General features: G+C 42.5%; 1 protein-coding gene across 6 annotated transcripts in view; it reads right to left on the reverse strand.

Moving 5' to 3' along the window:
- The window catches only part of agbl4 (AGBL carboxypeptidase 4), a 459294-nt gene continuing 435140 nt past the window's right edge, over positions 1–24154 (reverse strand). For all 6 annotated transcript variants that reach the window (XM_070554139.1, XM_054730076.2, XM_070554141.1 and 3 more), the window contains 3 exons: positions 16396–16558; positions 554–644; positions 1–435 (listed from right to left, as the gene is read on the reverse strand). In XM_070554139.1, coding sequence (XP_070410240.1) covers positions 327–435; positions 554–644; positions 16396–16558 — 363 coding nt within the window. In that variant the 3' untranslated portion in view covers positions 1–326. The remainder of the gene's footprint in view (positions 436–553; positions 645–16395; positions 16559–24154) is intronic.

Here is a 24154-nt window from a genome sequence, read left to right on the forward strand (position 1 = left end):
TTTAGTGGCTAACTGTTTAATGGTTCATCAAAGACAATAACACTTTGTGAAGTTGCAAAATAGACCATTTACAATGCAAGCATTTATCTACATCAATGAAGCTGCCAGATGAATTTAATCCAGTTTTCAGCAGCATTAAATACATATTTTTTAACAATTTAGGACAAAACCCATTCTGATTTAGATCCTGCACCTCCCACTGTTATAAATCTGGACAAATATTCATCTTTTTAGATAGGCTTGATGTAGCGCTTATAAACACATTGAACTGTGAGGGATGTTCCTGCAAATGATGCTCTGCATTTTGTCTGTGTTCGCCAGATTGTCTAGTGTCTGACACTCTGGTTCCTCTCCTTTTCTCTGTCTGATGTGTTCTTTCCAACACCAACGCCCTTTCCAGCATAACTGTTGCCCGTCTGTAAATCCACATCGGGGCTGTGGAAACATATCAACACAAATAATTCTGATTGTGGCATATAAAAGCAGAAAATTTCATTTTAATGCAATAAATAAACCAAATAACAAACAAAATTTCAGGAACACACAGGTTCACCTTTGAATCTGGTTTGGTATGTTGTCTTTGATGATGCTGAGTTTGTAGTAATCCTGGAAGGTTCGAGCCACATTCCTGCCCAGCTTCATGTCTGAGGACCATGAATTAAGGCAAATAACTTCGGAAACTCACCAAACTAGTCCTGGGATACACAAAATAAAAGTGTCCAAATGAGACATCATCTATACAAAACAGTTGTCATTTTAAAGCTGCACCACATTTGCATTAAAAAGTTTAAAATACATTACATGAACAAAGTAGTTTGAGATAAATTTATTTGGACAAAAGAAAGAAAATGTAATGCAGGGTGATGTAATGTTTCCTAATAGCATTCCAACACATATTTTCTAAAACAAAGAAAGGAGTTGACAAATGTTCAAATATTTAGTATTGTTGTATGCCTCTCTGAGGTAATTTCTCAGAAACATGTAACATAAATATGAAAAAAACTGTTCTCCTTGTCCTCGCCAACACGCCCAGCGTGAAACAGTAAATAGCTAACAAGGACCACCGCCTTGAGAAATGAGTAGCGCAAACGTTCAGGTGAAAACACGTTGCTGAATTAAGTTAGGCTAAATCAACTGCATTTCACTCACATCAGCTAAATGTATGAGGCTGGTATGAATCAGACAAAGCAATTACTTATGGTCTAATTTAAATTCAGAGGTGGGTACACACATCATCTTCTTGCTCAGCTGTCCTTTACTACATTAGGGGCCCCATCAATAACATAAATGTGTTTATAAAACATCCAACCACCACACCCTCCTCAGCAAGGCGAGAAATGACGTCATTTAGTTTTAGACACTAAATACCAACCAAAAGTGAAAATGTACTGTGATCGAAATTTTACAGAGTCACTAAATGCATGTCCTAAAAAATCATTAATATCAGCCACCAATTTATCTTAAGAGTTCTCTTCAATTCTATTCTGTCATCTTCCATCAATACAGGATATTTTTATATTTAATTTTCACAAACAAGCAGCTCTAAGAAGGTTTTTCCTAATTTTTATCTATTGATGTTTTCCTGCCTCTATTATTCACCAGTCTGGAGCCTGATGGAATAACACAGATACATAATTTGTCTTTTGCCCAGGCATTACCTTGTTGATACTCAGATACAGACCTGTCATCCGATGACCTATCCGTCTGTCACAGTTGTGTGATTGAAACAACTCAAATACAGACCAAAACAAGTTTTGTTTTCTTTGAAACCAAAATGATCCATGCTACAGAAATGAATTGGTCTAAGGACAAATATTTGCCCCGAAACTTGTCAGCAGCTCATCAACCTGTTAGTGGTTCAGACAGGCTGTTTTGGTGTACACATCTAGCTTTCAAGGTTTGTCATATCAGGGAGAGCGCCTTGGGCTTCCTGACAGGGTTGCGGAAGGCGCTTTATAAATAAAGCTTTGATTGATTGATTGATTGATTGGGAGCAAATACAGAGAGGTAATGGTGTAATTAGATCTGTGCACGAGCAAACAAGCCCTTTGTAGGGAGATGGTCACCTTTTGCAACCTGCTGGGTTCCTTATATAGGAAACTGTTTACTGATTGGCTTAATTAACTGAACTGTAATGGAAGGTTTACTTTGTGAAGGGCCTTAAGATGTGATTTGGCGCTATATAAATAAGCTGAATAGAATTTTGGCCTTTGATGTAGTTCATGTCTGTGTGTTAACAAATCAGCAGACATCATTCTTTATACTGCAGGCTGATGGCAACACTCTCCGCATGACTCCAGACGCTGGTTTTTACTCCACTTGGCTGCCTGTGAGCCCTGCTTCAGGCTAGACAGCCAGTCAGGGCATGTGTGTGTGTGTGTGTGTGTGTGTGTGTGTGTGTGTGTGTGTGTGTGTGTGTGCGTGCGTGCATGTAGTAGTCTCACTGTCTGTCTCGTTGCATTATGAAATCATCATTGCCTCTGTATGCTTCCTAATGTCTGTTTCCTGATACTAGTCAGGTTGGGATAAAACTCTGGATAAATGATCAAAGATTGGTCTGAGACTGAGGGGGAGCCAGGGGCGACAATCACTGGTCTAACAACACACTTTAAAGGTTGAATAGGTTGAATGCTTTACCTGTTTGCCAACAGTAATATTCACTTTGTCTTGATTGTGTTCTATTGTTTATGTTTATTGTTATTTAAAAAGTTTATATAATTATTTTTGCTTTAATCACATTTTTAAAGAATCAAAGTGTCATGGTCTGTGTCTGTGTCTCCCCTCATGCCTCTCCTTCTGTTCTCCCTCCTTCTCTAGGTTCTCCTTTTGTGTCTCCTAGCGCCCTCATGTGTCATGTCTGCGTCTTCCTCGTGTCTCCTGGCGTTCCCCCATTTGCCCCCAGATCTTCAGCCCTCTAGTGGGCTATTCCCATCTGTACCGGGTCGGCCCGGGCCGGGTAGCGTAGGTTGTTTAGGTTTCCCTCCTCAGGCATCCCCCTCCCAAGTCCTGTGCTTCCGTGGCCCCCTTTTAGTCACGCCCCTGTAGTTTCTCTTTCTGTAATGTTTTCCTTTAGTTTCAGCTTCCCATTAGAATATTAGGTATGGTTCATGCCCTTCTGGTCTTATGGTTTTTTCTCTTAGGTAATTTTCCTTTAGTTACAGCTGTTCATTATTTAGTGTGTTTTTCCCACCAGTGTTTATTATTTTTCTCCCCCCACCCCCTTTGATTAAGTAGTTATGTTTCCTGCTCTTTTTGTCTTAGGTTTTATTCTTAGGTCAAGTTAGTTTCCTCCCTAATTAGTAATTGAGTTCAACTGGTCTCTCTCTCCCCACACACCTGCAGTTCATCTCCCTCTCATCCTCCCCAGTGTATATAACCCTGTCTGTGTCTCTATATGTTTGTCGGTCCATTGTTCCCTGTCAGTCTCGTCTCGGTCTCCTCTCTAGTTTCGAGTGTTCCTAGGTCTCGAGTGTTGTTTTGGATTATTTCTAGTTATCTAGTGCTTGTTTTGGGATTTTTGTTGTTTTGGCTCCCTGCCCTCGAGGATTGCTCCTAAATAAAGGATTTTTATTTTTTATCTTCCACCTCTGCCTCATTCATCTGGTTCTGCATTTTGGGTCCTACTCCTCCTCCTCCAACCCGCATTGTGACACAAAGTTAATTATGAATCCTCTTGAAAACCTCATTTACATTTTATTAATAAAACTCTCCACAACATTTCTTGCACTTTCATGTGACACCTTTCTTGTACTCTTTATTGTGACCTCTGGAAAGTTTTTGGTGATTTCCTCAGTTTTCCCTCATCAGCAGAGCTTGGTGCCAGTTCTGGATTCTTTGGCCAAGCACACAGCAACAAAAATATCTCCTGGACGCCACCGTGCGCAGATGGCCTCTCAGCTTGGCTCGTCACGACTCACCGTCTATTACAGGAGGCTTTGTGATGGACGGTCAGCTTCTGAAGGAGAACTTCCTCCACTGGGTATTTGGTCAGAGACACAGAGAATGCCCTGACTGCAGCCTGGCACGTTGCCGGGGAAAACCGCAGGTTGTGGAGTCAGGCTGTTGCTGCAGCAAGAAGTTGTGTGTGTAGCCAAGAAACAGCCGGCAAGCTGCGGATTAGAGTTTCAGGCGGCTTTGAAACGTCCACGAAAGCTTTTTATTATCGGCTTTAGACAACATTGAGGCAATCTCTGTTGAATGTATACAATGATGACTAATAATGATGGTAATGTTTGTTATGTTATCAAATTCATCGGATCCGAAAACACACTCATTATCACTGAATTACCATTATTCATTATCGGGGAGGTCACAGAGGAGTGTACCGTGCACCGTGTCAGCATCTTGGTCACTCAAGTGTATTCTTTGTGTACATAAAGGTCTGGTCTGATCAATAGCAAGTCTTTGTCACTGCTCACGGGTTTGCCGGGTTAGACGCTGATGAGATTATGGGGCATGTGAGACAAAAGAGAAGGGGGTTACTGCAGCTGTTTGCTGTCAGCTCCACATTTAGCGTCTTTCACCGCCATGTTTGTTGTGCCTCATCCTGCCAGGCAGCAAGACAAGGTGACGGACAAAAAACAAGGGCCCCCAGTGGTAAAATCATCAAGTCACGTGTAGATGACTGTCGAGACTGGACAGGAGTTAACAAGGAGACAAGCAAGGGGACATTCGAGTCATCAATATGGGCCACTGACAGTTCTTGTCAGTGCACCGACACACACAGACCTAATTATCAATGCTAATTAATGGGATAGTCAACAACAGCAATACAGAAAAGGACATTTTGGTCCCCAATAGTGTCCTATGAAAGTCATCACGTCTCTTGGTCCAAGAGGACAAAAAGGAGCCTATGTAAATTCCTGAATGAATTTGCCATCCCTGCCAAGGAGACAAGCTCTCAAACTTGAATCTGATTCCGTGAAGCTTAGAAAGAATGTGAAATAAAAAATAAATATTTGTTTATTAAGATGCCAGTTAGCATTCCTGTTTGGTCCAATGAGGACATTTTATTTGACATTTTCTGCATTCTAATTTCAGAAAGGTGTTTAACAAAATCAGATGATTGTTTTGTACATGCTGCAAATGCAAAGCACGGTTATAACTCGGTTTAACCAACGTGTTAGCAACAGAGAAATGATCTTTAACCAAAATGCCTGTGGCTCCACTGTTTCTGAACAGCAGAAGATCTTAGTTAGAAACTTTGGCATGAAAAGCAGCAGGTATGTGTTCCTTCAGAAATGCCAGGCTTTTCATTTACTTTAAAGGAGATATCATATCATATTCACTTTTTGAATCCCTTTGTGCTTCCATGTGGATCTCTACTGTTTCTATAAACACTATAAACTCCAAAGATCAGTCCATCCATTTTATGTCAGTGTTTGGTTTTAGGAATTATATGCCTAAAACGAGTAATTTCAGATAGTCTCAATTTGTGATGTCACATACAAGGAACGTAAAGTAGAACCACCTCTCACCTGCAAGAGAGACCTGCTGCTGGAGGAGCAGGTGTGGTTCTTCTCTGAGCTCCTACTGATATTGGAGCTTCTCAGCTTATAGCAGCCTGAAGCCCTTTTTAAAAGACACAGCATGCTGGCAAATCAGCGTAATACTGGCGCCATGGTGTGTCTTATGAACAAGCCATGGCGGCATGATGATGCAGGAGTTTTGAGGCATTCATGCCACCATGCTTGGTGGTCATGTTAGAATTTGTGAATGCATATTACGCCTTGGTGCAACAGAGGGAGGTGTCGTGATCACGTGGGAAGTTACTGGCATTTTTCTCGGCTATATTGTTGAAAATGAACAACTGTGGAGGACAGACACCTTTAGGAGTGGCTTATCATAAAAACTTAATGATCGCGGATTTGCTCACAATAAGAAGCAAGTTATGTCCAAGCTAAACATAAGTCATTGGCAGCGCTGAAACCAACCCCCACCCCCTTTATACCGCCATTGCACAATCTTTTGTAAAAAGGACAAGACTGCGCCACATTACTGCCACAATCTGACCACTTATGAATGACCTAAAGCCGGCCGTACACTGTGTGACTTTTTCACTTTTCTGAGCCAATTTTCCACTCGTGCGAGAATCCACAAGATCGGGGCGAGTTTTGCGCCGAGCATCGTGCAGTATACAGGGGGTTACGAGAGGCGATTAACACCACGTGACCAGCTACCAATCAGCAATCGTGACCTCGCACGGACTTCTGGAGTGTTTGACATTTTGCTCGTTCCTCGTGAGGGTTGAAGTGGCGCAGCGAGCGGCTGCAACCCAAAAAGTAACAGAACCGCTCACGGCGCATGCGCAATCATGCATCAACACCGCTCACCCGCTATTTCCCTAATAACACACGTTGTTCATTTTAATTTCTACACGTATTTTTTTACACGCAGTGACACGAATTGTCAAGAAAGCGTGTTTGTCGTGTTCATATCAAATTAAACTGATCACAGAACACAGATTTACTTTCTTTATTTCGTTTTCCTCATCCAACCCCCATAAATCTCTGTGTCCTCCTGCAGCACTCCCGCAGGACAACAGGTAAAACAAAAAAGTCTGACGTGTTGTGTAAAAACGGCTATTTTTAGCATATTTTTTAGGTCCGACGTGTTGCTACCAGACGTACAGTGTGAGCAGTCGGGTCGCATCCGAGAATTGGGTTGTACAGTGTGAGCACATGACTCGTGAGAGCTGCCCTGCGAGGAAGTCGTACAGTTTGAGCTGAAGCTGAGTGCTACGAGTGAAAAAGTCACACAGTGTCTGCCCAGCTTAAGGCTCTCTCACACTGGCTCGGCTTAGTGGCTAATTAGCGACATTGCTTTCTAAAAGAGGCTGCATCTTACTGTATTTTGAACAACTTCATCTTGTTTCCTTAAAGTGAAAGAGCCATGAAATTGAGGATTCTGTAAGGTGTTGACAGTGTGAACAAAGAGCTCCAGACGTCACATGACTCTCAGAGAGTAGACGCCATGTTGGCAGGCAACAAAGGTAAACAAAATGAATGGGATCGGCTTGGATTTTACTCCGTCGGAGTTTACTTCACACTTTAAAACCGAAGAAATCATTTTATATGGTCAGAAATTAAACAGACTAAACATCTCCGACCCTTACCATGCCCCTGGGATACTTTTTAAAACGCCAGAAGCTTTCGGAACGGACCTCTTACCGGATTTGAGGTACCCTGACATTTATAATTTCCTTGTTAATTTTCCCTTGTCCTACTCCAGAGCATCGCTAAGAGCATATATCCCTGGAGGGATACAAATGGACTCAATCAGGGTTTGTTGTCTGTATAAATCACTAGTCTGACTTTTTTTCTGTGAATCAAGTAAATATGTCAGGCAGGAGCATCTCAGGATCTGTCGGAGATCTGCCTCGGTGAGACAGATAATAGTGATCCAAAGTGCTTTTTATGTGTGATCTGACAACTGATCAACCATTGCTTAAAAATTAAATACAGCTTAGCCGGTTAATTGCTGTGATCATAAAACACGTAAACGGCAGCACGCAGAAATCACGAGGCAACGTTTTACGTGATGTTTACTTGCTTCTATGAGTAATAAGACAGAAAAAGCCATGCCGAAATAAGTTTAGGAAGCCCACTAAGAAACGTAATAAAAGCATTTAAAATAAATACTATACACAGTTGAGGAAACGTTGGTGTAAGTACCCGATATGAAGTGGTCGCTGCATAAGTGAAAACCTTTACTCTCGGGATCCCACAGTTTCATTTTAGCCTGGAGGCTAGCGTGTTTCATTGTGATAATCCAACGTTTGCAGTGTTCTGGATCTTGGGGAATCCTGTAGAAGGCTCTTCCCTTATCCCGTCCGCGTCTGTTCTGGCATCCTGGGGCACAACAGGAATCTACCATATTTCCCGTTTGAGTTTTGTGACAATGACAAATAATCCAGCTGCGGGCTACTGCCTGCAAAGATGGTGCAGTTTCGATTTGAATTGTTGCATGGCGGGAGAAGTGACGTCAACTCCCGGAGCTCTATAAAACTGCTCAGATTGTTTTATGTGAAAGGAATTTTGTGCAAAGACCTTCTTGGATGTGTTTTGTATCTATCATAGAACTATTATGAATTAAGAAAAAAGTCATATTTCCCCTTTAACAAATGAGAATAATTTTAATTTTGCACAGGATTGTTAAACAGCAGCGTGTAGACTCAGCAGTGCAATACAGTTTCTCCAAATGAGATCTATTTTCCAACTGTTCGCTGCTCCATCGTGTTTAACCATTTGAATCAACTTCTTATTAGTTAATCTGTAGGTTCAAAAGGAGATTGTTATGGTTCAAAATAAATGTGATTAAAATAATTAATACAGGCAGATGTTTCACAAGTTGTATGCCAGTGAAATGTTTCAGTCATCCAGGGTTCATCCAAGGATTCACAAGTTTTAGTTTAGTTACCCAACATCTGCAGTGTGTTTATGTCAACTTATGGGAGAAAAAAGATTTAGAAATGAAGGGAAAAATGGTTTTCTTTAACAGACAGAACAACTTAGATGATCAGCTTTTCAGAAACTTTTCCCAAACTTATCAGTATGTAGAAAAACTACCGTATCACAACCACAGTGGGCTATGTCTGCTTGTACGTTTGTGAGAGTAGCCATGTGAGAACACCCGCTCATCTGAGCATGGCAATGATATTTGCGCAATCAACTATGTGCACAAATGTGACTGTATATGTGTGTGTGTGTGTGTGTGTGTGAGTGCACAGTTGCTTGCATATGCAAGCACCTATCCATTTGTGCATACTTGTGTGATGTGATGTGTATGATGTGAGGTAGTGGAGCATATTTGCCTCCCAGCTATATCATTTGCATACCTGTCACAGCCTGTGCGTTGCAGTGTCAGGTTCATTGATGCATTCCATTTCTCTGGTGTTCATGGAGTCCCACTGTTACGGCGATGCACACATCAAACCACGACATATCTCACACACATGCAGCAAATCAAGACATCCCATCAGTGTGTGACGTCACTCGGCTCATGTTAACTGTCAGCGTTTCACTCGATTAAACTGTAAGTGACGGACTTTGATGGAAAATCTGGAAGTTTGCTGGAATAACCAGACAGAGAAGCAAACTGTCCTTCAACTACAACAAAATCCAAACAAGGAGAAAAAACAAGCACATAATCTTTCAGGGACACATTCAATGCTGCATCATTTTCAAAATGTTTCTAGGATCCTTTAAAGTAGCAGAGAACACCAGACAGGAAGGAAAACGCAAGATAAGTAGGTTCTGAAAAGCTTCTGTAAACACACACACACACACACACACACACACACACACACACACACACACACACACACACACACATGCACGCACGCACGCACGCACGCACGCACACACACACACACACACACACACACACACACACACACACACACTGCTGTATTTTGAACACAATCCCACATTCTCTTAACCTTGATCCATTCCACTTTTAAGTCTAAACTTCAAAGTCTGGACAGAAGGAAGAGCCCATCAGAAAATGTAGTTATACTATAAACAAAAAAAAACAAAACAAAAAAAAAAACAAGAATAAATGTCTGAAATATGTAAAAGGTGTACCAGATGCTAGTTAGTTTTGGTTACTGAAACTAGCTGCATGTTTATAGCTAACACGATTCCCCAAATATGTTGGAGCAGAAGCATGAACACAGAAAAGTACACACACATGATAAATAATTAGAGGACAATAAAAAGTCAGACACACTCAAAACGTCGTCCCTGCTGTTTTAGAAGAAGATATTCTCAGCTTGACTAGATGATATAATGAGTTGTTATGATGTGGATGATGGGATGAGAGCACAGAACTGAGAGGAGGAGGAGGAAGGGGCAGCAAAGCAGATTAAAAACACACACACACCCGTGCACATGCGCACGTGCACACACACACACACACACACACACACACACACACACACAAACACACACACACACACAAAACATAAGATGCTTCCTGTAGCACGTTCAAACTGTGACAAGCGTTGGCTGTGCAAAAGGTAAAGATCTCGTTTTTGGTGAATGTAAGTTAACACAGTGGAGAAGGTGAAACAAGGAAGAAGAAAAGAAAAGGATGCAGAACATGACTTACATTCTGGCTCCAACATGCTTCAGAATGGTGAGGGAAATCGAAGAGAGTGGCAGATTACAGCCGAACATGAATTCAGCCAATATTACTGTAGTCTCTTGTTAAAACCAGGCAAAGACCCTGTTTTTCCTACCAGCTATCGCCCAGTTTCTCTTATTAATGTTGATCTCAAAATAATTTGTAAAGCCCTGGTAAGAAGATTAGAGAAGGTAACCCCCTTCATAATACACCCTGACCAAACTGGTTTCATGAAGGGTAGACAGTCATCCACAAACTCACGTAGATTACTTAATTTGATAGAATTCTCTTACAGTAGAAACATAGAAACTAGTATATTATCTCTAGATGCAGAAAAGGCTTTTGATAGAGTTAATTGGAAGTTCTTATTTGCAACTTAACATAAATTTGCTTTTGGGAACTTCTTCATAAACTGTCTACAAACATTAAACAATTCACCAACAGCACGTGTCAGGACAAACAACCAAATATCAGCTAGCTTCTGTCTTCAGAGGGGGACCAGGCAGGGATGCCCACTCTCCCCCTCACAGTTTGCTATCTTTATCGAACCACTAGCAGCAGCAATTAGGCAAACAACAGGTATTAAAGGCATTAAATGTAAGAAAATAGAACATAAGATCAGTCTTTATGCAGATGATGTTTTACTCTTTCTCCGAAATTCTCAATCCTCTCTCTCCCAAGCAATAGAAATGATAAACTCTTTTTCAAGAGTTTCAGATTACTCTATAAACTGGTTAAAATCCACAGTTCTACCAATTAATTTCTCTTTTATCAATTTGTTTAATACACAATTAGAGTCAGGGAATATCACATACCTGGAAATTAATGTCTCTCCCAAGCTGGTAGATCTAACCCAACTAAACTACATACCACTTTTAAAGAAAGTGGAAGATGATCTTGCACGATGGAAATCCTTACCGATATTACTCATGGGGAGGGTTGCTACAATTAAAATGATGGTCTTACCCAGAATAAATTACTTATTTTCAATGATCCCAAACAAGCCACCAGCTGACTGGTTTAGATCTCTGGACTCCTCAATCACTAAATTCCTTTGGGAGGATAAACCTCCACGAATTAGCTTAAAAACGCTTCAGAAGACCAAAGACAGAGGAGGACTGGATCTACCCAACTTTTATTATTATTTCTTAGCCAACAGGCTGCAATATATACCAAGATGGTTGCAAGATAACCCACTAGATGAGTCCTGGTTAGACTTAGAACAGACACTTTGCAATACGATAGAGCTGTCAGACTTACCATTTATTAGCTCAAGCATAAGAAAACATGAAAGCTTCAAAAGTAATAGTATCAGCACCTCCCTGACAGCATGGTGGGAGTATTTTGCAAAATGACAAAATGATGAACCTTCTGGACTGGAAAAGTAAAGGAATCCTATACCTGGAACACATATATGAAGAATTGGACTTCATCCCATTTAATAGAATAGTCTCTCAATTTGGAATAGATAAGAATAGCTTTTTAGAATATCACCAAATTAAATCTGTAGTCAAACAAAAATTTAAGCTCAATAAAATAGAATTACAAACACCACCAAGGGTATTAAACTTCTATAATCTCAAACCCCCCCAAACTACTGTCTAAAGTATATAAGACACTGTCCAAAATAGATGATAGAATAGCAATCCCTATTGAAAAATGGGAGGTGGATTTATCAGTCAGCTTTGACCAGAACTTCTGGTCCCAAATTGTTAAAAACTTTTAAAATGATCAGACACCCCAATTTACAATTAATTCAGTACCAAATTCTACACAGAGTACACTATACAGGTCATCGGATGTTCAAGATGGGGTTTGTGTTATATGACACCTGTACACACTGCACAAACAACATTTCTGAAAATTACATCCACGCACTGTGGTCCTGTCCACCTGTCCAGGAATTTTTGTATGTGAAGACCTGTCAAAGTGTCTGAAATGTCATATCCCAACTTTCCCCTCTCTTTGTTTACTGGGAAACCTGGACGATGTCCCGATTGAAACATCTTTGGTTCATGTGGTTCTGACTGCCATATGCATCGCTAAGAAAACTATCCTCTTGAATTGGAAAAATAGAGATACTCTTTGCATTAACCAGTATAGAAATATTTTGCTAGATAATATTGCACTTGATACAGCCTCTGCTTTCACTTCAAATCAATCTCTCTGGGCTCCTTTGATTGGTTCCATCACATAGCGATGATGGGGGATCATTGATGTTGTCCTGCAGGATGATGTGGGTGATGGGGTAGAGGGCCTGAGCTTGGAGTATCCGGACGCTCCCTGGAGGTGGGTTCACTGGAGGTGTCTGGGACTGGGAGGCTGCTGCCCCCCTCTGGAGGTGCTTGGGTTGCCTCGGGGGGTGGACTACTGGCGATTGAGAGTGGGGCCCCTTGAGGGTCTTGGCAGTGGCTATGGGTCACTGCCTGGCAGCTGCATTGCCCCTGAGAGGGTCTGGGTTGGGGCCTGGGGGCTCGGGGTGTGGGGGTTGCCGGCCCCATGTGGGGATCTGGGCGGGGCCTTGGGGGTCGGGTCCTGACATGTATGCTGCCGGGAAGAAGGCAGGAACATGCAGCAGTGCCTGGCCCTGGCTCAGAGGCCTCGGGTAGACCTTAGCAACTCTGCTGTTCCATCACAGGGGAGGGGGATGTCCAGGAGGGGGAGGAGGACCCAACCTTACCTGGATGTCCTATGTCTTATATATTCTGGAAGTTGTGCAAATGCTGGGATGGGAGTAGATATTCTGCTGGGGTGTGGCTGGGTTGGTGCCCTCGGACTCTGTGAGGCTCTGTGATGCTGCTGCTTTGGGCCCTGGTGGGATGGGCTGGAGTCTCCATGCCCTGGGTGGCATTTTGGCAATAGAGGTGCCTATTGGGGCCAGTGGGGGAGCTGGCTCCCTGGAGGGCTTTAGTCCAACCAGCCATTCTTCCCCATCCCCACACATTTTTCTCCTCCTCCTCCTCCCTCACATCATCACACAATCATGCACATAGGACCTTGGGGGATGGACAAGTCAGGGGGTGCAGGTATGGACCCCATTTCCCGCATTCCTGTGGCAACCTGCCCCCCAATTTTATTTGCACTTTAAACACGTCCACCAATGACATTCCACGCAAACACACACTTAGGGCCTTGGGAGTGAGCACATTCAACTGCATTCGGCAGAGGGATTTTTCAGCCTCATCCCGAGTGCCGTTGCCCACTTCCAATTTTAAACTGCACGTAGACACTGAGGGTTGTGGGTGCAAGTGGGGTAGTGTGGTGGTATCAGCTGGCGTAGGCCAGACAATGCCTGCTTACCACAGCCAGGGAATACACCTCATCAACATGCACTAACACTATATTGGAGCAGGTGGAGGGAGACTAGGGGTCTTAGCACACGTCTGTTATCACTTGGCTTCCTGGGGCTGGAGACTAGGAGGGAAATCTGGCTGTCTGGTTGGGGTCTAGGGTGGTGGGTTGCTTTGCTCAGCGTTGGGCGGGGAAGCCTGCTCATCAGCACCCCAGCAGAAAGGGTCAAACTCTGGGAACCGGTAATGGTTGTACCCCATGTGCAGCAGTACCGGGACCAGAGTGGATAGGGTGTGTATGGGGAACATGAGTGGGTGTCCGGCGTGCATTTTTGTAAGTCTTTGGTTGTATATTTGAGCATGAGGGAGGGAGTGTGTGACTGTGTCTGTGTATGACTGTATATGTCAGGTGGGGCCTTTGACTCCTCCCTTCTCCTGGGACATCTTTTGATGCTATTCATCTTCGTCTCCCCTCCCCCTGCCACACCTGGTGTGGAGTGTGGTGCCTTGGTATGTCTGAGTGTTCATGGCTCCCGGATCAGGGGGTTTAAGATTTTTGGCATCTGCCTGATCAATCCCGGTGGCTGCCTGGTGGGATCTCGGTCCCTGGGCTCTGCTGGGTCCCCGGTGGGGGTGGTTGCCCCTGGGTCCTGGGTTGCTGGGCCCTGGGCTCAGCCGGCTGGGGGGTGGGAGGCTGCGGGCAGGCCTGTGGGCTTGCCACTGATATCTCCCGGGACTCTGCCGGCTACTGGTTGTTGCCCCCCGAGGCGATCCTCTGCGCCTCTCGAGGGGGGCAGGGGCTTTTCTGGTTGCGGTCTCTTTGGAGTCCCTGTGCTCTGGGGCAGCTCCTGGATCTCTGGGACTTGGAGCTCCCTCCATCTCCTGTGTGTCTTTGGGGGGCAGATCTGTGGCCCCTCACACTCTATTGGATGCTCCTATAGAAAAACCTTACATATACAAGAGCGTGTACGCACACAGGTGCTGACAAGGTGCTCTCATAAGTATGGACTTGGGCATGTTCAACACATGTCTTAAGGCTGTGGTTGGCACTAAATGCACTGTGATTTATTATCTTGTGATTGTTCAGTAAAACAATGCTGATTTTATATTTCCTCATCAGGTTGACGCAGTGATAGCTTGCCCCTGTTGTATTGTTGTGTGTCCCTTTTCTGCAGGTCTAGAAGCAGACTCTTGTTCATCATTGATTGCTTATTTTTGCGGACCCCCCCCCCCCCATCTTTTGTCTCTTCCTTTCTCTTTCACCTCTCTCCGTGTCCAGTCGAAATTACAAAGCATTCAAAAGACAATAACAATAAAGTTTTAAGTATCAGGCGCAGCATTAAAAGCAGATGCTTTGATGCTCCACCTGAGAGTAAAATGTGTAAGGATTGTCACCAGCATTCAGACATTTGTTTGCTTCACAGCCAGACAGGACACGGGGGGGTGGGGGGGTGGGGGTTGGGATTACTTAGGGAAATAGTTATAGGTTTTTGTTTGTCATGGGTTCACTTGGAAGAATGAACGTGCATCTGATTAGAAACGAGGGAGGAGGGGAGGGCAGGTAGAGGGTGAAAAGAGATGCTAAAGGTCTCTGTTAAAGATTTACATGCTCCATCAAGCAGACTGCTGGGGCGTAAAAAGTGACATGGTCTGTTCCTTCAACCTGCCTGACCCCAATCTCCACTTTGCACCAGGTCTCTGTGCTGCCTGACCACCCAGTGGAGCTCCTCCTCCTCTGACCCCTCCCATCTCACAGCTCAACAAAATAAGGTGCCTTTGACCTCATTTTCACTGTCCTGCAGCAGGGTCTGGGTCCTTTTAATTGACATGTCAGTGTTATAATGTAGTGTATTTACATATCACGTTTGTTTGTCCCACTGAGTCCAGCTTATTTTTCTGGCATTGGTAGGAAGATCAGACATTGTTCTGTTTTTGCGGCATCAACATGTGTGAAGACACAAATGGACAACAAGTACCAAAATTGTTTCTGTGAGCCCTCAAATTGATATGAAAAAAAATTGTACATGTAAGCATCCCTATTTATGTTTTATCTTGGTTAGTATGATTTAGACTGCTGTATAAAACATGCTTTATGTAAAGAAATAAAAAACCTTAACTGCTAAATGTGTAAAACTGATCTATTTATTCCCCCTCATGTGTTTGTGCCTCATCTATCTGAAGATGACCAGAAGTGGGCACTAGAGGGCACTGATGCTACATTATTGCACACCTACAGCCACATGCAGTGATTGTGCAAGAGAAGAACATACTTTTCGTATGTAGGGTCCTTGTCGTTTCCCAAATCTTCTCCTACTTCTCTATAACTCCACTGGTCTGATTAGACCACTATCAGCTGGCTATCAGGAGGTTCTCCGCCCTGAGAAGGTCAGTCGGAGGAAAACGTCCTCCTTTAAGCTACCTGTGACCTTTGCTTTCAGGGCCAAAGTCTCGCATAGCTGTGTGTGTATGCTTGTACTTAAAAATAACTGTTTAATTGTTTAATGAAATGCCAGTTTCACACACATACACACACACACACACACACACACACACACACACACACACACACACACACACACACACACACACACACACACACATGCAAAACACACTCTTTGTTTTCTTCTTTTGTAAATGAAATCAATAGACACAGAGATCCCACCATTTTCTGTCACCGCACATCTGTTGCAACAAGAAGCAACAAAAGAGCAACTTGTTTTTCTAGTGAGTACAGACAGCCTGACAAATATGTTTACACATGCATGCACAGTCTCAATTAGATGCCAAAACATTAAAAATAACAATTTCAGTGATTTAATTTCAATGTAGGCCTATTTCTGCAGGAGTGTGTGCTGGTGCATTAGTGTGTCAGTCAAGGAGAAAGGAGGGGAAAAAAGACAATGCTCAACACATTTTGAGCTTTTTTCCTCATTCTCTCTCATACATACACACACACACACACACACACACTGAAGGATACAAGCCTCCTCAGAATACGGCACAGGGGCGGTGCTGCCAGCTGTCATGTAGCTGTAGAAGGACACCTCCAGGGTGTAGCAGTAGGAAGTGTCGTCAAGAAGACCACCAAGGAATCGTCTACCGGTACCGGCTTTCACCACATCACGGTTAAAGGATGTGTTTGACTAAATAGACACATGAAAAGACACACACACACACACACACACACACACACACACACACACACACACACACACACACACACACACACACACACACACACACACACACACACACACACACACACACACACACACACACACACACACACACACACACACACACACACACACACACACACATGTTACTCTGTAATTCATGAACCGAAATACTTGTGATAGTTAACATAAGAAATCATTCAGAGTTGCATAGATCCAATATAATGTTGAAAAGCAAATGCAGCCCATATATAGTGGTTAAAAACCAAATATTTCTGTTATTTTCTATTAATTACACAAAAAAAGGTAGATCCTAACCAAGGGGAAAACTCCTGCCAAAAGTGAAGCGAACCTGGAAATGACAAAAAGCCGCTCGCCTCCTTGAAAAAATTGCCCTCATTCCCTTTTCATCAAATGACCGTGGTTAACAGGAAATCCTCCAGAATGCTGCAGAATCTGTGTCTGCTCTTCTCCTGACTTGTAAGTCTACTGTGAATTAGGGGTTGTATCAACTAGTCAACTAGTCGACTTCACTGCTCTGTAGTAACTTTTAATGCCTTTCATAGACTAGTCGCTGTCACGTGATAATGACCGACAAGATGCAGTCCTCGGAAAAGACAGCAGGTGACGAGCCCCTGCGCGTCGGGAGGCGACGCGGTGTGCCACAACATTGGTATTTGATGCCTGCGGTAAAACGAACATTTGACTGAATTGTGACCTTTTCCCTCTTGCAATTTAACCTTCCCCTCATCCCCATCCTAACCTTAACCAGCTTGCGCATGCAAAGCTCTGATTGTTGACGCGCTCCAGACATCTGCGTCCTGAGCACGGCCACAGTAACATTATCAAATTAGGTGTCGCCACCTCAAAAACAATTTTAACACACAATCGTTCATGTCGGCTCATTTCCTTTTATGTTTTCTGTCTTTTATTTGTGCCTGATGCGTTTTGCTGCTGTGGAGCAGAGTGCATCATCTGTTTTGTCCTCCGATGGCTTTACCTCACCGGTGCGGCCAGTGCGCAGCGGCACTCTGCTGTTTTTGCGGTCGGTAGATCTTTTAGAACTGCAGTTCAAAGGTAACTCATAAGGTGAATATATATGAACCCAGGTAGCAGTTTTTCTTTAGGATTGAGAGGAGATGCAGGAAGATAATAAATAGGCAGGACAGAAAAATAGTCAAATAAAAACAAGTTAGTTTTTTTACCTGGTGGTTGCAACAAACAGACACCATTGAAGGTAATCAGAAGAGAGGAACAGAAAATGAAACAATAATTTTAATGTTTAGATCAGCAGCAACTCTGAGAGGCTGCAGGTGCACCAGTGAGTTTGAGGCCGCTGTGCAGGGGGAGGGGGGAGGGCTGAAGCAGTGCAGGGGGAGGGGGGAGGGCTGAAGCAGAAGAACAGTAAAGATGCAGAAACTACCCTTGTTAAAAGAGATGTGTTTAACTTTGAAAATGTGGGCACAATTTTAATTGTCAAAAACTCCAGCGAACAAATTCCCCCCCGTGCGTGTTCCGGCATCTGTTTTGCCTTTAGCGAATTTTAGGTTGACGTCAGTATTTGCATTCCAGGAACATTTCATTTACAAATTAAGCACTGGGTGGGGGTGAGGGGAAGGTTAAATAGCAAGAGAGTAAAGGTCACAATTCGGTGAAATCTCCATTTTACCGCGGGCATCAAAAAGCGATGCGCTGTGCCAAAGCGTCGCCTTCCGACGTGCCTCGGAAAAAAACACTTGCTCACTCATCGTCAGTTTTAGCCACTTCAGGTGTATGATGTCATCAACGACTAGTCAAAGTCGACTAGATTTTCATTACTTGACTGTCGACTTAAACTTGTCATGCAGCCCCTACTGTGAGTGTGCACTCGCATGCATGAGCTCGTTAGACTTGCTCCTCGACTGAGAATCTCTGACAGCACACGCAGCAGGGTTGAGGGAGGTGCCGTCTATTACTGCCTCAATGCCGCTCTCTCGGTCCGCCAGGCAGAAGTGTTTTCCTAACAGGAAGTGTGGATGAAATAAGTCTCCACCCATGCATTGACTGCCTAAAAGCTTGAAATTATGAATGATTAGGGTGTGTCACTTTGATTGACAGGTGTCTGATGAGCCATCAAAACTAGTGCTAGCTGCTTGCCTTCCTGCTTACTCCAGGGAAGCCCTCGACCTCCGGTTAACCCTCTCAGGCTCAAAATAAGTTTTGATAAAAGGACAAACTACTAAGTCCTTCAGGGGTACTTCTGAATTAAAAAATGCTCATGAAATACGTATGTGGAGTAACCAGGTAGGTAGGTTTTAACGTTGCAAATCTGCAACGCCTGCCTCCAGAGGGTTAAAAATGGTGCAGCAGAGGGTAACAATCATGCAACAGAAGTTTCCTCGCCAAAAGCAACCGCCAACCTCTGTTTGCTTTAGTTAGCTCAGTTAGCTTGTAGCTATATAGGCTCAGATTTTGATGGGTGTCGATCATCTGCCCCCACCCTCACTGCGCCGTTGGGCTTCAATTCAGCTCTTCAGAAACCTGCAGGTGATGGTGCGGAGGGTTGGTCCAATATATAAACAGTAACTGATCCTAACCTGGTACAAAACCCAATCTTTTTAAAATTTTATGTATGAAAATACAGCTAAGCACTAAAACAAGGACATAACTTTGAAAAAAAAGCAGTTATTTTTAGAGAAATAACCATAGAGCTTGAATTAAAAATGACCAATCAGCCATATTTACTCATTTCCCAGCATTCATTGGTGTACTGTAAAGTTTAGTTTATTTTTCTGCATCAGTGAACCAAACTTTGTAGCCCCCTTTCACGGTGTTGAGTCTAATTTGTTCACCACTTTCAGGGTTTCTTTCACTCTCTCTGATTTCGTTGGCATTTTTATCAACAAAAATGCTCTAAAAACCAACTTAATGCCACCTGTCAATCATCCAACACACACATTTAGAGGCAAATTCACAAACACACAGGAACATTTAGCAGTTAATGAGCCATGCATCTGTATGAAGACATTCAGGGAAGAACAACGATGTTACCTCATGTCAGCTGTTTTAATAACAAATTTGCCACATTAAATTAGAGTAGATGTTAATAATACTTTGATCTTTGTTCGTATCGTTCATGCAAACAAAGGAAAAACATCCAACCCTTACACAAAGCAAAAGGTGGATGGAGAGAAAAACATCAAATGTGTTTTGTTAGCAATTTCTCAAAGGTGAAAAATCAGATAATCATAGAATGGTCACATTGATTTGTTTGGGTTATTAAAATATATTTAGAGAAAGAAAAATGTGGTAAGTTAAATGTTGTATGATTAAATATAGCTGATGTGAACACCACAGGCTGATTTTCTATGAAAAATTAGCTTCAGTAATAAATTACTGATATTTTTTACCCCACAAAAAGGAACTGTGGTGTAATTAACTGATCTTATTTAATCAATATAGTGTCAATGTGAAAAACAATTCAGATTTTAGTGGATATTCAAATGGAGTTTGCAAACGACACTGCATAACTTTTGTCTTCATTTCTAGATATGTAAATAAGAAAGGTTGCTCAGAAATAGTGGGTGATATACCAGCTCTAAAACTATAGTGATGAGAAAATATCACATCAATTGTTTAGGATTTTGATTCAGTTTGTGGAAATCCTTAAACGGGCACATTTATATTGCTGTTGCATTTTTTGCAGCTTGGGGTGTCTAATGTAGCATATAATAGTGTATAATGTAGCATACCAAAAGTGCATTCTCTGACCTGCGTTTCTATGTGAAGTAGTCATGTTGTCATGGCCACTAGTTTGTTCTAAGAAAAGCTGGTTTAACACACCATAAGCAAGACACACCACCTTAAATCTGCATGTTCCAACCCACTTCAGCATCACTCATATAACTTATATAACTAACTGCTTAACAACACTAGGCCTAACTGCTGCTAACACTAGCCTGAGCTACTGCTAGCGTCCTTTTTGGACGAGAGGAAAACAACAAAGAAGAAAGCTGGAGCACCATTCCTGCTTCAGTGTGTACTGGGAATAGCCAGCTGTTGAATAAATGGCAGGTGCAGGTGAAACTTGAAAAAATAGGAAATTGTGCATAACTTAATTTATTTCAGTAACAGTAAACCAGACTGAGAGACCATCTAAAGGCTCAGGAACCCTTTGCAGGTGTTTTGGGATTTATTAGCTGATTAGAGTGTGACACTTTGAGTCTAGAATATTTAACCTTTTCACAATATTCTATTGTCTGAGATTTTGAATGTGGGGTTTTCATCGACTGTGAGCCATAATCATCACAATTATAACAAATATTGCTTTGCATGCAATGAGTCTATCTCACACATTAGTTTCACCTTTTAAGTTGAATTATTGAAATAAATATAAAGTGACAAGCTCGGTCATTTGGGAGGGGCTCAGAGTAGACCCGCTGCTCCTCCACATCGAGAGGAGCCAGTTGAGGTGGCTCGGGCATCTGGACAGGATGCCTCGTGGACACCTTGTTGATCAGGTTTTCTGAGCACATCCAACTGGGAGGAGACCTAAAGGAAATCCCAGGACACGCTGGAGGGACTATGTTTTTGGGGTGGCCAGGGAACACCTTGGGATTCCCCTGGAGGAGCTGGCCCAATTGGCTGGGGAGAAGGAAGTCTGAGTCGCTCTGCTTAGGCTTCTGCCCCTGCCACCTGACTCTGGATGGATGGATGGTTACCGAAATATATAAACTTTCACCTTCCTGATTAAACCTCTTCAACTTGACATTCATTTATCCTTTCCTCATCAAGCTGCAAGCTGATACAGCTAGACGGCTCCCTAAGAGCCACACCCACTTTGGACACAAACAAGCATTCCAGCTACTGTTGTGACCTGGAGACATCCCAAGACTGGACGGGTCGTATCGGGGTTTAATCTATGAAATCCTGGTGCCGTGAAGGTCCACCTGACTTCTGACAGTCCGGATCTGCTGGGGGGTATCCGCCTGGGGGTCTCCGGCAGGGTTTGTAGACACAACAGATGCTGTTTTATTAATAATCAACTCTCTAGTTTATAGCAGACAACAAATTCTTTTACACCCAGATTTCACAATTTCAGACACAAAGATTCTGATAAACATCTAACTTACATCACACCACCTACACATCACATCCCAGCACCGCATATCCACTCCATCACATCTCATTATTCATATCTTGTCATGTATAATCATTAGTTTAGTAAAGAATGAAATTCATTTATAACTATATACTTGATTCTGTCTGAATTAATACAAAGTGTGTTTATGGTCCCTGAACAAGTAAAAGTAACTATAATCTTCTGATTAAACACTCAAATATCAATCAGATTGATGTTTCATATTTATATGGAATCATCACATCTTATTGGTCATAATTAATTTGCAGTCGTCACTCGTCACTCTATATAGTGTGACTGCTACAACAGTTTGAGTAACGAAAGCATGAATTACTCCAATCATTCAAGTATTACTGAAGTATAAGCATATTTGCACCATATTCAAATTTTTCAAGCATCACCCATAAACCCTATCTTGTGGTCATGTCCCTCTGGTTTGTCAAAACTCCTGCACTGCACCATGTGCAAATAAACTAAGATTTATTGCAAACAATAAATCTATTTGTAGAATTGCAAAAAAATTGAAAAATACAAAATAAAAATCAGCTTTATTTTGATGTCCAGTGCAGCTGCTTGACTTCTGATGAAATGCTGATAAATCCCTCCACCAGTAGGTATTTGTAGCACTTCCATGCATCTTCCTCTGCATCCCTGTTTATGATGAGGGCATAAAACCATCTATTGCTGCCACTTCTCAGATAATAACCATGAAAACTCAGAGAAGTTAAAGCCCGTGACTCAGCGCATGAACGTATTTATGTGTGTGAGTGTATTTTATCTTGGTGCCACGGTCAGCATTGATTGACGTGTCTCATTAGTAGGAAAGCATTCGTATTCTGGGATCTCTTGTGAACTTACGGAGTGGAGTTCATTTCAGCAGATTTACACAATGTCATTACTGACCCCAGCTGTAAATGGGTTAAGCAAGGAGGGGAGTAAAAAAATAATCTTTTCTCGCTTTGAGCGTGTCAGCTATACTACACAATCTGATGCAGTCTTGGGAAGAGTGTGGAAAAACTTTCCATTCACTGTAAATTCACTCTGCTGCAGCGCGAGCTGACTCGCTGAAATGCAGACTCGGCGGCCACCGGTGGGAGTTAGCCATGATTGTGTTGTGCTGCTGCTGCTCTGGGCTTTGGGTAGTGCTGAATGGGCAGAGGGACACAAGCGCAGTAAGGGAGATGACCCCTGGGCCAGCTGTCACACAAGTCATATAGTGACAGGAATGGAGTCTTGCTCGACCTTCATACCGCATTTTACCCGAATGTAAGTGACATTTTCACGGTGAACATCTGCATCTCTGACTCCCATTAGGTTGGCTGGTCCTGTAAACAGGTCATAAAGGTAATTTTCTGTTATATGAACAAGTGACTCCAATGTCGCCATCACTGACAAAACGAAGGCTGGTAGAATCCAGTTTAGTAGGTTCTTATCTAAATAAATCACCTTAAGGTAAATTATATAACACCTCCACTATTCAAGTTACCCTGTCCCACTTTTTCAGTCCCGACCTCCTTTCCCAATTCCTGCTCAAACCTCTTCAGCTTCTTGACATTTGTTCATCCTTTCCTCATCAGCGTAAACACGACAAGGACAAAGGCGTTGGGTTAATTATTCAATAACGAAAGCATGAATTATTCCATTTACTCAAGTATTCACAGCTTTTGTTGTAAAATCTACAATTAAGGTGTGGAGCATCCCACAGCTATCAGTGGCCCTTGAGATGTTTTCCCAGCGTGATTAGAGTCCACCTGTGGGATTAATTGGATGTAATCAGCAAAGTCACGTTGGACGGTGATTTTCTTTTCCAAAACCAAAGGGGCGAGGTCAGGAGAAACATTCATGGATCTAGGAGACAGAACTGTGCTTATTATTAAAGTTTCTCTGTAACACCTAAGATTTTTCTGCAAAAAAAGAAACTGAACGGTGTATTTCCTTATTGGAGCTCAATGAAAGAAAACTCTGTGATGGGTTGAATAAACATCAAAACCCACTAACAGGGACATAAAGGATGGAGTTGAAGGCAAAGCAAAAGAGAAATCCTGACACAAGACTGTTTGCAGAGCTCAGAGGATCTCAGAAGGGACAAACATTTGCACAACACCAAGAAAAGCACCCAAAGGCCACAGCGATCATGCAATAAAAGAACGTTACTTAGTGGCTTTGATGGCAGAGTTTGAACTTTTCCAAGAAGAATAGACAAGTATCGGAGGCTGCTGAAGGTACTAAAAAAGTTCTAAATCTTACAGAAATGTGACAGTAAAGAAAAAATAAGAACACAAACTGTATTAAAATATATTTTAACATTTATTAGAAATATGCATAAAACTTCTATTTGTTTCCTGAAACATTTAATCTACACAACATAAATCCAGAGTAACATATGGGCATATCTGTACTTTATATATAGCAACACAGGTTTATTCATTATAACTTATTATATT

The sequence above is a fragment of the Nothobranchius furzeri genome, chromosome 8 (genome assembly GCF_043380555.1).
Source record: "Nothobranchius furzeri strain GRZ-AD chromosome 8, NfurGRZ-RIMD1, whole genome shotgun sequence".
NCBI lineage: Eukaryota > Metazoa > Chordata > Actinopteri > Cyprinodontiformes > Nothobranchiidae > Nothobranchius > Nothobranchius furzeri.